This window comes from Pantherophis guttatus, chromosome 1 (genome assembly GCF_059756535.1).
Source record: "Pantherophis guttatus breed Tessera chromosome 1, ASM5975653v1, whole genome shotgun sequence".
Taxonomy (NCBI): domain Eukaryota; kingdom Metazoa; phylum Chordata; class Lepidosauria; order Squamata; family Colubridae; genus Pantherophis; species Pantherophis guttatus.
In genome coordinates this window covers 294466600-294480428 of record NC_142063.1, presented here as the reverse complement: position 1 = coordinate 294480428, position 13829 = coordinate 294466600, and the positions used below count along the sequence as shown (strand labels likewise).

Below are 13829 nucleotides of genomic sequence, written 5' to 3'. Positions count from 1 at the left end.
CCCTCCTTCAATGCCCTTCGAGCATACAGCAATAAATTCTTGCAAAATTCACTTTTGAGCACCATCCAAGGGAAATCAGAAAGGATCAAAGGACCCTTACCAAATATGACTATCCCTTTTTTCTGGAGCAGCTTTTCCTAAGGAATATCCCATTTGGTCCTGAAGCTCAGGATCTATGCCTGAGCATTGTGCTGCTGCTACTTCTTGTAGGAGGAGTATGTATGTGCACATTTCTGCATATATGGAAAAGTGTTATGCACAAAGCACAGACACTTGTTTATCACTTAGTTTTACTTCTAGATCAGGAATTCCAGGATATTTTTAAATGACAGGTTCTATGGACTGAAAAGTTTGAAAATTCTGTTCTAATGTAATTATCCATGCTAGATATTGTTTGATTACTTTTACAAATAATTTTGTATTCTTTTTATTTCAAATGTGATATTGCATGCATGTTACTATTGCTGGTTTTTTTTTTCTTTCTAAGTTACTTTTGGCTATGGAAAATTAGCATAAAATTTTGCTTCTTTGTCTAAGCATATGGCTTAATGTATTACTACATTTTTTTCTAAATCTAAATTTGAGTGATTAGATTTTTTTACTATGTGTGTATGTATCATATACATATTCATATACATATGATTTAATAACAGACAACTTCCAGGAGAAGCCAGTCTCTTCTCTGTAGTTGATAACAAATGGAAAGAACTCATGACATTTGCAGCAGAGAATCCAAATGTTACTAAAGCAACTACAACAAGTGGAATTCTTGAAATACTGCAGAGCAACAATGCATCACTAGAAAAAATACAGAAGGCTCTTGAGGTAAGTCAAAGAATCTGTAATGTCTGGCAAAGAATCATGAACCACAATGAATAACATTTTGTAAACAGGAAAAAACAAGAAGCATAGACTAGCTTCTGCACTCTACATGTAGCATTCTGTTGTTGTAGGAACTATAGTTTTATTCCTCTTGCAAAGAGAAATGGGTAGGAACTGGGATGCACTTTTAAGACTGTGGCCTCTTTTTCTTTGGTCATACCTATAGACAAATTTATTATATACACACAAACCTGTCAGTCTGCCTGTCTCTTTAGTATTGGCAATTGCTTTCAGAGTAAAATACAAAAAAAAAAAAATACAAATAAGAGCACAATACTGTAAATAATGCAGTGATATAATTGTTAACATATTAAATATTAAATGTCTGCCAGAAGAATTAACTAGTTTAACTTAAATTAGCTTCTGATTATATTTTATCTTGAAATCACTAATTCCAAGTTGCATTTGAGTACTTTTTAGAAAGAAGATGCTAAACATAATACTTTTTGTAATGCAAATAAACCAGGTAGATGGTTGGCATACATGCTGAGGAAAAACAAAAATCTCGTACCATAGAGAAAATAGAGTATAAAGGTAAAGAGCTGTATCACCAAAATATGATTAAAAAGGCATTTTTAGAATTTTATGCAAGACTGTATACTGCAGATAAAATACAAGGTGCAGAGGTAGAGACATATCTGGATAGACAGAATATTCCAATAGTTACAGAGGAACAAAGAGAACGGTTAAACCAATTAATAACAGAGGAGGAGATCCTCTCAACAATTAAACAGTTAAAAACTGGTAAGGCTCCTGGTACGGATGGATTAACAGCTGTGTATTATAAATATTTACAACTGGAGATGGTTTTACCTCTTAAAGAATTATTCAATAGAATTCAGCTGGGTGAAGGGGTACCACCTTCATGGAAAACAGCTTTTATTTCGTTAATTCCAAAAGAAGATCAAGATTTGACACAACTCAAAAATTATAGACCTATATCCTTATTGAATACAGATTATAAAATATTTGCTAAGATATTGGCAAATAGGTTAATGCTAGTAATGCAAAAGATGATTCATGCTGACCAAACTGGTTTTATACAAGGTAGACAAATGAAAAATAATGTAAGACAAATTGTTGACATATTGGAACATTTGGAAAGGAATAACCAAATCCCTGCGGTGCTTATATTTCTGGATGCGGAAAAAGCTTTTGATCGATTAGATTGGCAATTTTTATTGAGAGTGGTTAAAAGGATGCAATTTGGGAATTGCTTTATGCAGTCCATAAAAGCAATATATCAGGAACAGACAGCTCAGATAATTATTAATGGCAGTTTGACAGAAACTTTTAAAATTGAAAAAGGCACGAGGCAGGGATGTCCCTTATCGCCATTATTATTTATATTAACTTTGGAGTTGCTGTTAAATAAAATACTTAATGCAGATGGGATAAAGGGAATCAAAGTTAGAGATTATGAATATAAGATACGGGCATTTGCAGATGATTTGGTTATGACCTTAACTCATCCAGTGGAATCAGCAAAGGTTTTGATTGATATAATAAAACAGTATGGTCAAGTATCTGGGTTTAAGATAAACATTGGAAAAACAAAGATGATAGTTAAAAATATGACAGCTAATCAAAAAGAGGAGTTACAAAGGGTAATGGGATGTGAAATAGTTAAAAAAGTCAAGTATTTAGGAGTTTATATTGCATCTTCTAATGGTAAATTGCATAAGTATAATTATGAATTGATATGACATAAAATACAAGTTGAAATGGATAAATGGAAAAAACTACAATTGTCCTTGTTGGGTAGAATAGCAGTTATAAAAATGAATGTGTTGCCTAGGTTTTTGTTCCTCTTTCAAATGATACCAATACTAAAAAAGGATGCCAACCTGGAAGAGTGGCAGAAAGGTATTAATAAGTTCGTATGGCAAGGTAAGAAACCAAGGATAAAATTGAAAATAATGCAGGACATACGAGAAAGAGGAGGATTGAAAATGCCAAATTTAAAATTGTACTATGAAGCAGCTGTTCTATCAGCAATTAGTGATTGGATTAATTTAACAAATGGAAGGATATTGAATATTGAAGGGTATGATCTGGTCTATGGTTGGCATGCTTATTTAGTGTATGAAAAAAGGGTGGATAGAGCATTTAAGAGTCATATACTGAGAAATGCTTTATTGCGTGTCTGGAAGAAATATCAATATAAGTTAAATGAAAAAATACCTATATGGACAGCACCCAGGCACGCAATAGAGAATACGAGTATAGAATGTAGACAGGATGTAATTATGTATAAAGATATTCTCATTATGGAGGGCGGTATATTAAAATTAAAATCTGTGAATGTGTTGAAAGAGGAGAAAATAATTCAAACATGGTTTCAATATGTACAATTACAAGCCAGATGGAGAAAAGACCAGAAAACTGGTGTTATACAAAGTGATGAAAATTTAATTAAACAAATTAGAGACCAAAGCCCAGTGCATATAAAAAGATTGTATAATATATTGATAGAGATGGACTCGGAAACAGAGCTAGTTAAGGACTGTATGATAAAATGGGCGCAGAATTTTGAACAGCCAATAATGATGGAAACGTGGGAGAAAATATGGGTAACAAATGTGAAATTTACCAAAGCGCAAAATTTAAGGGAGAACTTTTATAAAATGTTTTATAGATGGCATCTAGATCCAAAAAAGTTATCTCGTATGCATCCGAATGTACAACCAAAATGTTGAAGATGTAATTGTGAGGATGCTACTTATTTTCACATTTGGTGGACATGTAAAAAGGTTAAAGCGTTTTGGATTAAAATCTGGTGGATTTTACAAAATATTCTTAAAAAGAGGTTGAAATTTACACCACAGCTGTTTCTTTTGGGTATAGTTACGGATTGTACAGTTATAGAGACCAAATTGATTTTGAATTTAATAACTGCAGCAAGACTGTTGGTGGCACAATATTGGAAGAAGCAAGATTTACCTACAATCCAAGAGTGGACAATGAAAGTTACAAATCTAGCGGAAATAGAAAGAAGAATAGCATTATAAAATTAGACATCTGTGAAATTCAAAAAAACATTAGGCTTTAATTCACACATTCATAAAAATGATATGGGTTAGGGTATTCTGGATTTCACAAATTTTAGGTTTCTAAAGTACTTCAATGTTTCCAAATTAAATAATGACCCCATTCAACTTTTTATATTGCTATGAAAAAGTTAAGAACTAGTAGATGAATAACAATTTATATGAAAAGTTCTAGTTTATTGTGCTACCAAGGAATTGTTAGTGGGTGAAGATGACATGTACTGCAGATACATGTTTTATATTGGTATTGTATATAAAAAAACCATGTACTGTATGAGCAGTGATGTGCTGGAACTGGCTCATAAGAGCTCATAAGAGCCAATTGTTAAAATTCACAACTGGCATTTTGTGAACTGTTTGAGAGTATAGTTATACAATTAGTTGAACTATAATGGCTGACACACTGACTAGCTGTTTGATGACTAGTGGTATGGTGTGACTGTCTGCAATGGACCTGGACAAGTGGTTGTTAAATATTTGCCAGCGCCTTATCTACAAAAACTACATAGCTGCACTGTCTTTTTTGAACTAAAAACTACACTTAAGTGGTTCTGATAAAACTGAAGCCAGTGAAAAATAAGTCTATTATAGAGCTTACAATTTTATTTCACTTTATTATTTTTAATTTTAAAAAATCTACTTTCTAATTTTCTGTCAGGAATATCTTGAAGTTAAACGTATGATTTTCCCAAGATTTTATTTTCTCAGCAATGCGGAACTCCTTGAAATAGTAGCTGAAAGTAAAAGTCCTGATGTTGTACAGGTAAGGTTCAATATCAGATATATAAACTGTCAGTTTAGCCATTTTAATGCAATCATTTCTAATATTATGCTAATTACTATTAGATTTTATTATCTTTCTAATATTTTAACTTGTGAACAAATAATTTTTATCATTACTTTCTAATTCATCCATCAAATAAATAATATTTGCCTCATATCTGTGATACAGCCTCATCTTATGAAATGTTTTGCAAATGTGAGGAAGTTATATATACGGCCGCAACATCAGACACCTCCAGTGGTTTTAATGATCAGATCTGCTGAAGGAGAGATTCTTCTAATACCAAAGTACAGTATGCTGTTACTTTAAATTGATCAGATATAAGTCAAATGCAGTAAGAAAATGTTTTCATAGACATGCAAGCATTTTTTTCAATTTTACAGTATATTTTTGATTCCAAGAAAAAGAATTAATAAAATGCCAGCGTTATAATAACATATAAAGAAGAGTATAGTATACAATACTAAATTTGTTATAACTGAGTGATATGGATAGGAACTATTTAAGATCATTCAATTAAATAACAAACTTCTGTCTATGTATTGTAAGCCACTTCTTGAGAATGCATATGAAGGCCAATAGCTAAAGAACCAACATATGATTTCACATTGTTGTGAACAGATAACAGTAAATCTAATTTATATACTACTCAACTCCCTGCAACTCTGCACAATTTACAGTTGTTAAAACATTTAAAAACAAAGAACTATAAAAAAAGCACAAGATGAAAGAATAATGATGGGGGGGAAAAAAAGTCCTGAGCAAACAGCCAAATTTTTAAGGCACTTTCAGATCTTCAAGGCCCTTTGAAATACCAACAGGGTGGAAGCTCTTCAAATTTTGCAGCAGAATCTCATTCTAAAGGGCCAATATTTTTTTAAAAATGAAGTACCGTATTTTTCGGAGTATAAGACACACTTTTTTCCGACTCAGGCCAAATTACTGATACTGGTTCGCCCGAACTGGTGCAAACCGGTAGAAACTCACCACTGTTGCTTTTACATGCTGTGTGTGCTAACCTTTGAAGGTGACTCTTCAACAATGCAGATAGTGTTCCTCACAAAGCTAGGGAAAATAATCTCCTGATGAAATTTATATAGCCATCCATCTCAAGTACATGGTACAACACTAAAAAATACTAAATATTAAAATAAAACAACAAATAAAGACATATAGCTAGATAATCATATAAAGCCTTCAACATAGCTAAAAAAATTGACTCTGTTCCACAGTCCCCTAGGCTTGGACACAAGTCTGCAAACTGCTATTTGTTCTTGAAACATTGGTTTAGTTTCAGGACAAAATAAAGTTGTATCCTCAAAATATATTTTTGTTCTCAAATGGTTGATACTGGCCATTGGAAGGTGTATTTTTAATAATTTATAGAAATATGAAATATTAAAATGTGTCTTTATTCCTAAAAAACTCAATTTTAAAATTCTGTTTCATAGAGGTGTTCGTATTAGAGGTTCTGTCGAACAATGGCTTAAAAATGTTGAGAATACCATGTGCAATATGGTAAGAAAGTAAGTATATGTTAATCATATGGAAAGCTACCAATATAACTGATCTACTTTTTCTGTTACAAAAAAAAGTCATCAGGTTTTTTTAAAGTGGTATGCAATTTGTTCAAAACAAATTCAACTTTAAAATTATTTATTGGCAATTGAGAGCAATCATGATCATTCAGATGAAGAAACAAATTGAAGGGCTGAATAATTTTCCAGGTCCCCACCCTGGGATCAGAATATATTAATGAGATCAGAGTGCTGTCTACTTTGTGTTATTGGTGGCAATTCTTTGTCATCAGTATACTGTAGCATGTAGGATGCTAAATAGTAATATTAATCTTATAAGGGAATTATATATTATGAGCAATAAATCCCTGTCTCTTGAAAAATAAAATTCTATTATCAATAATAACTTCCTTTAAATAACTTGGAAATGGCTTAGTAATTTCTAAAAGGTAATTTTTCAAAGATTTCATGTTTTTCTGACTATATAATATACTTTAAGGTTTATAGAAATTGGAATTACAGAGTGGAATCAAATGGAATTTAAAGAATGGTTTTTTACCCACCCAGGACAGGTGATATTGATTGTGGTAAGCAAAATATAGTACTATTTAACTATATGAACTATACTTGATTGGAAAACGTAAGGCTCTATAAATGTTTTAAATTAATAAATAAAAATAAAATTAGACAACTTTAGCAAAAGTTTAGAGGCTTGCCAGGATCTAGCCCTCAGCATCTGAATCCACCCTCATCTACTCTTGCTGATTGTCTGCCTGGTCACCCTTAAATGATTGATTGTGTGCAGTTTGTGGGCTGACAACTTGATGAACTAAGGCCCTCAGGTTGGAGTCAAAGAAAACCATAACAATGTTCAAGAAAAATTGGAAGAAAAGTGAGTTATAACATCTGTAAGAATGTTTTTAAAAAATAAGATTGTAAGTATAAATGTAACTGGAGAAAAAATAATATAAATGCATGTGGATTGTGCGGGAGTGGCTGTATGACATGTAAATGAAAACTGCTTCTGTGCCTATGGAAAGAATGCTGGTATTACTCTCCTATACAGAGGGAGAATGCAAGAATGAATGCAAAAATTACTAAAGATTAATTTGTTATGTCTGCTTGGAAGGATGACAATAAACAATATTTCAGAAATGCAATGTAGTTTTATCCTGGTAAATGTGTGCAAAGCAGATTTTTGTTTTGTAGCAGACTATTGAGAAATGTATGGATATGAAAAAAAATTCTCATTTGTTGATTTAAAGAAAGTACATATTACAACATAGATGTGAGCCACTGTAATTTGCACCAGTTGAAGTTTCTGAGTAGCCTAGGAAGCCCATGTAAAGTATATTGCCAAGTTGAAACACCAGGTGTCCAATATATGAATGATTGCTATTAGGACCTCCCATTTTAAAGAGGCTTGCAATTAATGTATCAACCACAACTCCAGGTTGTGGACCTGCTGTTTCAGGAGGAGTATAACTCTACCCAGCATAAGTATAGTAGTTAACAAACAACCAGATGTAGTTGTCTGGGGGACAACTAGTTCTCCTGCCTTATTAGGATTCAACTCGTTTCTTCCTATCCTATGTTCCACCACATTTGGAATTTTGTTTTTGTTCCTTCTATTCTTAGGACTTAAATTTGATTTCTTTCCCTTTCCTCAAGTTTCGTTTAGGGAATAAGGGAGATACATTTTAATGTGACTTGCCTTGCCTTAGTCTAATGGGGATACTTTGAAGGATGTTTAAATACTTTCCTGTCTCAAGAATTACATTATTTGCAAGTAAATACAAATAAATAATTTAAAAAGTTATTATCATTACTAATGTAGTATTTCACTTTTAGAGTCACATAAAGTTTTCTCAGGAATGTGAAGCAGCTATGTTGAGTTCTAATTCAAAAAAGGAGATGATAGAAGACCTGGATGATTTGATCAACATTCTAGAGCAACTTACAGAGATAGCATCAGATATTCTTCCCTACCACAAGCAAAGCACTTTAGAAGCTTTGATTTCTTTGTCTATCCATAATAGAGATATATTATCTTTACTGATAGATCAAGAGATTGGCATTAAAGATTTTGAATGGACAAGGTATAGTTTAAGAGTTTACCTTAAATGCTAAGATATATTTAAGAATAAGTATTTTAAATAAACCAAAATGTAAATGTAATATGCAAAGCAGATATTTAATTTCAGATGCAATATTATTTCATTCCCTTTTATGTGTGTTCATAAATTGACTTTATGCATTTTACCCAGGGGTTCCGAGTAGATATACAGAATTCACTGCCTTAGTAACTTCTTAGCTGAATTACTGTAACACTATGTGTGCCTCAGGGGTGGGTTCTACTTACCTTTACTACTAATTCGCAACGGGATTGCACATGCATGCGAGCAAAGCTTGCATGCGTGTCTTGCTTCTGAGCATGCGTCTTGCTTCTGAGCATGCGTCTTGCTTCTGTGCATGCGCAGAACGCCGATGATGACATTCGGGGTGGTGGACGGGGCCTCCTGCCAGTTTTACTACCGGTTCTTATGAACCGGTCCGAATCGGGGGCAACCCACCACTGGTATGCCTGCTCTTGAAGACCACTTGGGAGTTACAACTGTGTGATACTTGTATTTCTGTTCCCTAAATTTTCATGCTGGAATCTTACCCTTTAAAAATGTAGACATTTTGTTAGCAATTTTGTAGAAGCAGTATTGGTTTCTTTTTAGTGAGGCGGGATCTATGTTTCTCAATATAATCTCTTTAGAGATACTTTCAAATGTTGTCTCCATAACTGAGGTTAAGCTAACTAGCCTTTTCTTGTTCTGTGACCTTTAAAAAAAATCTAGTCACATTGGCTACTTTCCAGCCCTTGAGAACAGATGTACTTGGTATGGAGCAAGTGGAAATGAAGACTTTTTTCCTTTACTTTCTGAAAGTACTAAGAACCACTTATTTCTTACTATTTTTAGCATAACTGTAACTTACCATAAATCATCCTGGTATTTTCCACTGGCATGAAAAAGCAAAGAGCAATTCAATAACATACAATTGCATTGCCTTTTCCAACAGATAGTTTTTTTAAAAAAATCTGGTTTATGTTGACATTTGAATGTAAATGTTTCACATAAATAAGACATTTGAAAGTGTATTATGCATAAAAGCTTACTTTGATCTCGAGGTGAACTCATGCCAGTGCAGGATGTTTATACTTGAACAAAATGTTCACATTCCTGTCACTAAAATAAAAGCTTGATTTTAGATACTTCATTGTACTGTTTTTTTAGAATTTGTCCTTGCTTGTTTTACCCTGTGCTCACCTAGTTCATATGGAAAATGCATGATGTGACAGATTTTCTTCTTCAGACACCATTTACAAAATCTGATACCATTTAAGAGTGAGAGGAAATGAGTGGCCAAGATCATCCAGCTGGTTTCCATGTCTGTGAAAGGCTTAGAACCTGAAAGTCAGAATAATAGAATAGGAAGGGACCTTGGAGGTCTTCTAGTCCAACCCCCTCCTCAGGCAGGAAGCCAACCCTATACCACATAAGACAAATGGTTGTCCAATCTCATCTTAAAAACTTCCAGTGTTACGAGCATTCACAATTTCTGAAGGCAAGTTGTTCCGCTGATTAACTGCTAGAAAATTTCTCCTTAGTTCTAGATTGCTTCTCTCCTTGATTAGTTTCTAACATTGCTTCTTGTCATGACTTCAGGGGCTTGGGAGAATAATGGAGAAGCCCCCATTCCTGATCTTGTATTTCAATCTTTATAACACACCAGTTCCCAGATACCTAATTTTCCTAATCTTTTAACATTTTGGATTGATTTTGGTATACTGAAAAATTCAATTCTTACAACACTGAATTGTTATGCCTGTATAATATGATATCTATAACATTTGATAATCCATATGATTAACTGCTATTAAACATGTTTTATTTAGGCAATTGCGTTACAAATGGCATGAATGCAACCTGTGCACAGTTATTCAAGGTTATGCTTCCTTTGAATATGGTTATGAATATTTAGGCTGCTCTCCACGATTGGTTATCACACCTCTTACTGATCAATGTTGGTTAACCATTACTGGAGCACTGCAATTAAATCTAGGATGCTGTCTTGCTGGGCCAGCTGGTACAGGAAAAACAGAGACAGTTAAAGATCTGTCAAAAGTAAGTGCTATATTCTATATCAAGATATACTTTTTGTAAAATGTATACTATATTTTATACACAATTCATAGCAAATACATATTTCAGGACAACACAGTTCTGCCATTTGCTACTCAAATTCCCTTCAAATTCTTACAAACTGATATCATATAAGTTAAATTAAGTTAACTTTACTTTATTGTCATTACACCTTGTACAACGAAATTAAATGCCATCTTCAGTGTACATTATAACTATAAAAATAAAACACAAACACACATCCTTCACATTCTTTACAATTGAATTGAAAACCCGATATTACATTAATATTGGACTATACAGTAGAATTTAATATAGTTACTGCCCTGGGATAGAAGCTTTTTTCAACCTATTTGTCCTTGTTTTTATTATCCTGTACCGTCTGCCAGATGGTAAAAGTTCAAAAAAAGGGTGCCCAGGATGAAATGGATCTTTAAGAATGTTTTGAACTTCCTTAAGGAAGGGGGGAGAGGGCAACCAATGATCCTCTGGGCAATGACGTTAACTCTCTGGAGTGCTGTCCTATCTGCCACTGTGTACTCTGCCACCTGTGTATTGGTAAACCATACACAGGTGCAGAGAGTTAAAATACTCTCTAAGTCCCACAGAACAGAGTAGAGTAGAGTAGAGTAGAGTAGAGTAGAGTAGAGTAGAGTAGAACAGAACAGAACAGAACAGAACAGAACAGAACAAAACAGAACTCAATTCTTTATTGGCCAAGTGTGAAGGAATTTGTCTTTGGTGCATATGCTCTCAGTGTACATAAAAAGACAAGATACATTAGTCAAGAATCATAAGATACAACACTTAATGATAGTCATAGGGTACAAATAAGCAATCAAGTCATATTAGAAACAATATCAATATAAATCATAAGGATACAAGCAACAAAGTTACAGTCATGCAGTCATAAGTGGGAGGAGATGGGTGATAGGAACGATGAGAAGACTAATAGTAATAGTAATGCAGACTTAGTGAATAGTTTGACAGTGTTGAGGAAATTATTTGTTTAGCAGAATGAAGGCATTTGGGAAAAAACTGTTCTTGTGTTTAGTTGTTTTGGTGTGCAGTGCTCTATAGTGTCGTTTTGAGGGTAGGAGTTGAAACAATTTATGTCCAGGATACGAGGGGTATCTAGTATTGTATTGTGTTGTCTAGTATTGTAAGAGATGGTAGTATGGGAGGGTTTCTCCTAAAGTCTACCACCATTTCTACGATTTTGAGTGTGTTCAGTTCCAGATTGTTCCAGTCGTACCACGAGGCTAGTTATTCAACCTCCCATCTGTATGTGGATTCATCTTTGTCTCAAATGAGACCAATCACTCTTGTATCATCTGCAAACTTCAGTAGTTTAACAGATGGATTGTTTGAGATGCAGTCATTGATATATAGAGAGAAGTGGAAAGCGCACACATCCTTGGGGAGACCCTGTTTACAAAGAGGACCCTTGCATAGATCTTTGGAGATTCAAGATGTTTTAGGATGTAGTGCAGAGCCATATTGACAGCATCATCTGTCGATCTATTTGCTCAGTATGCAAACTGCAGGGGGTCTAACAGCAGATCCATGATGGTTTTCAGGTGGGACATCACTAGCCTTTCAAAGGTTTTCATAACTACAGATCAGGGGTGAAATGCTCCCGGTTCAGACCGGATCGCCCGATCCAGTAGCGATGGAGGCAGGTGGTTCGGAGAACTGGTAAACAAAAATCCCTGCCCCCCCCCAAGGCCCAGCTGAGCCACACTGGGGCTTTTTTTTAACTTTTAAAAGCATTTTTTCTACAACCTCTTCAGCCGAAAAAATGCTTGTAAAAGTTAAAAAAAAAGTCTCTGATGATCACGCGGCTCAGCTGGGATCGTCAAAGGCTTTTAAAAGAAAAAAAGCCTCTGCTGATCAGGCAACTCAGCTTGCATCGTCAGAGGCATTTAAAAGAAAAAAGTCTGGGAATGAGGTTTGCCATAACCGGTGATATTTTTAAGAGTTTTCCACATGTTTGCTGGTCCGTTTGCTGAGAACTGATTTCTTAGTTTTTCAGAGTAGCTTCTTTTTGCTGCTCTGATCTCCCTTGTTAATATATTTCTGGCCTGATTGTATAGCATTCTATCACCTTTTCTGTAGGCTTCCTCTTTGGTATGACGTAGTTGCTTAAGTTTAGCTGTGAACCAAGGTTTATTCTTACTGTATATTCGCAAATTCCTGGTTTGTACACATAGGTCTTCACAGAAGCTGACATGATGTTACAGTATCTGTGAGTTCATCTAAGTCTGCAGAGGTATTTTCAAAAACATTCCAATCAGTGCAGTCAAGGCAAGCCTGTAGCTTTAGCTTTGCCTCCTCAGTCCAAGTCCTCACTGATTTAATTGTTTGTTTTGTGGTTTTAAGTCTTTGTCTGTAAGTAGGTACAAGGTGAATCATGCAATGATCAGAGTGTCCCACAGCTGCTCGTAGTAAACACTCGTGGTAAATGCTCGTGGTCAAACACTACTTTCTGTCTCTTAAACATGTGCTCTATCTTCTCTCTCTTGCTTTAATAAGCTGTCCTCAAGTGAATGTGATTGACCCACTTAATGGAACAAAACTTTTACAGCAATGGTAAAGAGAGGAAATGAATTTATTTAGAGAAAATATACATGCAGCACTCAGGGAGATTCCTTTCCTTAATTTTCCTAATGTCATGGCCCTATTGGAGCCTGGGTTCGAGGAAGAGGGTGTCAGGGCACTGATTAATCCCATTCTGCTTTTGGGATAATCGCACCCTGATTACGAGGGGTGGATCGAAACCTTTCCTTGCAAGCATACTTTAAGAAAACAAAACCCAAAGATATTTCTTCTAAGAAAACTCATTTATTTGTTATAAAGAAAATAAAACATCTAACTGATCTAATTAGTTACATTTTGAAAAAGTTCATGCCGGCTATTTCTCAGCCGGACCTTTCTGGCAAGAGAAGAAAGGGAAGAAAGTGTGTGAAGGAATGTGGGTGGACATGCGCAGTTTAGCTTACTGATAAGGATTCTTGGCAAGCTACGGAAAGTCTGATAGTCCAGAAATAATGAGCTCAGCTGGTAAATAAAAGAACGCGGTGACAGAGGGAGAGTTGGAGCTGGGGCTGATGGAGGAGGGTGGAGTGGCCTCTCTGACCCCAGAGGAGTGACCGGGGGAGCAGGCCAAAACAGTCCCGGGTCCCTTGGGCCTTGGAGAGATGGCTGGCAATAGAGAGGGCACAGGATGACCTAGTGAGGGAGGAGGAGAGGGAAAGAGTAGGCAGAGCAGCAGAGGAGCGACAGAGCTCCGGGGAGGAGCGATTGCCACCCCCACCAATCCTCTAATGTGGAAGGCGGAGAGGAGGTGGGATCAGCACAGGGGGAATCGATGCCTCCTCACAAGGCTCACCTGGAGAATAAG

The 13829-nt window shown here is 35.1% G+C and overlaps 1 protein-coding gene across 10 annotated transcripts in view; it reads left to right on the top strand.

The window, feature by feature from the left end:
* Positions 1-13829, top strand: part of DNAH14 (dynein axonemal heavy chain 14) — a 225867-nt gene that overhangs the window by 82073 nt on the left and 129965 nt on the right. For all 10 annotated transcript variants that reach the window (XR_015731515.1, XR_015731514.1, XR_015731511.1 and 7 more), the window contains exons 20-26: positions 654-825; positions 4591-4695; positions 4885-5003; positions 6168-6242; positions 6733-6820; positions 8085-8332; positions 10180-10408. Coding sequence is in view for 4 of the 10 variants with exons in the window: in XM_087883153.1 (XP_087739279.1) it covers positions 654-825; positions 4591-4695; positions 4885-5003; positions 6168-6242; positions 6733-6820; positions 8085-8332; positions 10180-10408 (1036 nt within the window). In the remaining 6 variants the exon portion in view is untranslated. The remainder of the gene's footprint in view (positions 1-653; positions 826-4590; positions 4696-4884; positions 5004-6167; positions 6243-6732; positions 6821-8084; positions 8333-10179; positions 10409-13829) is intronic.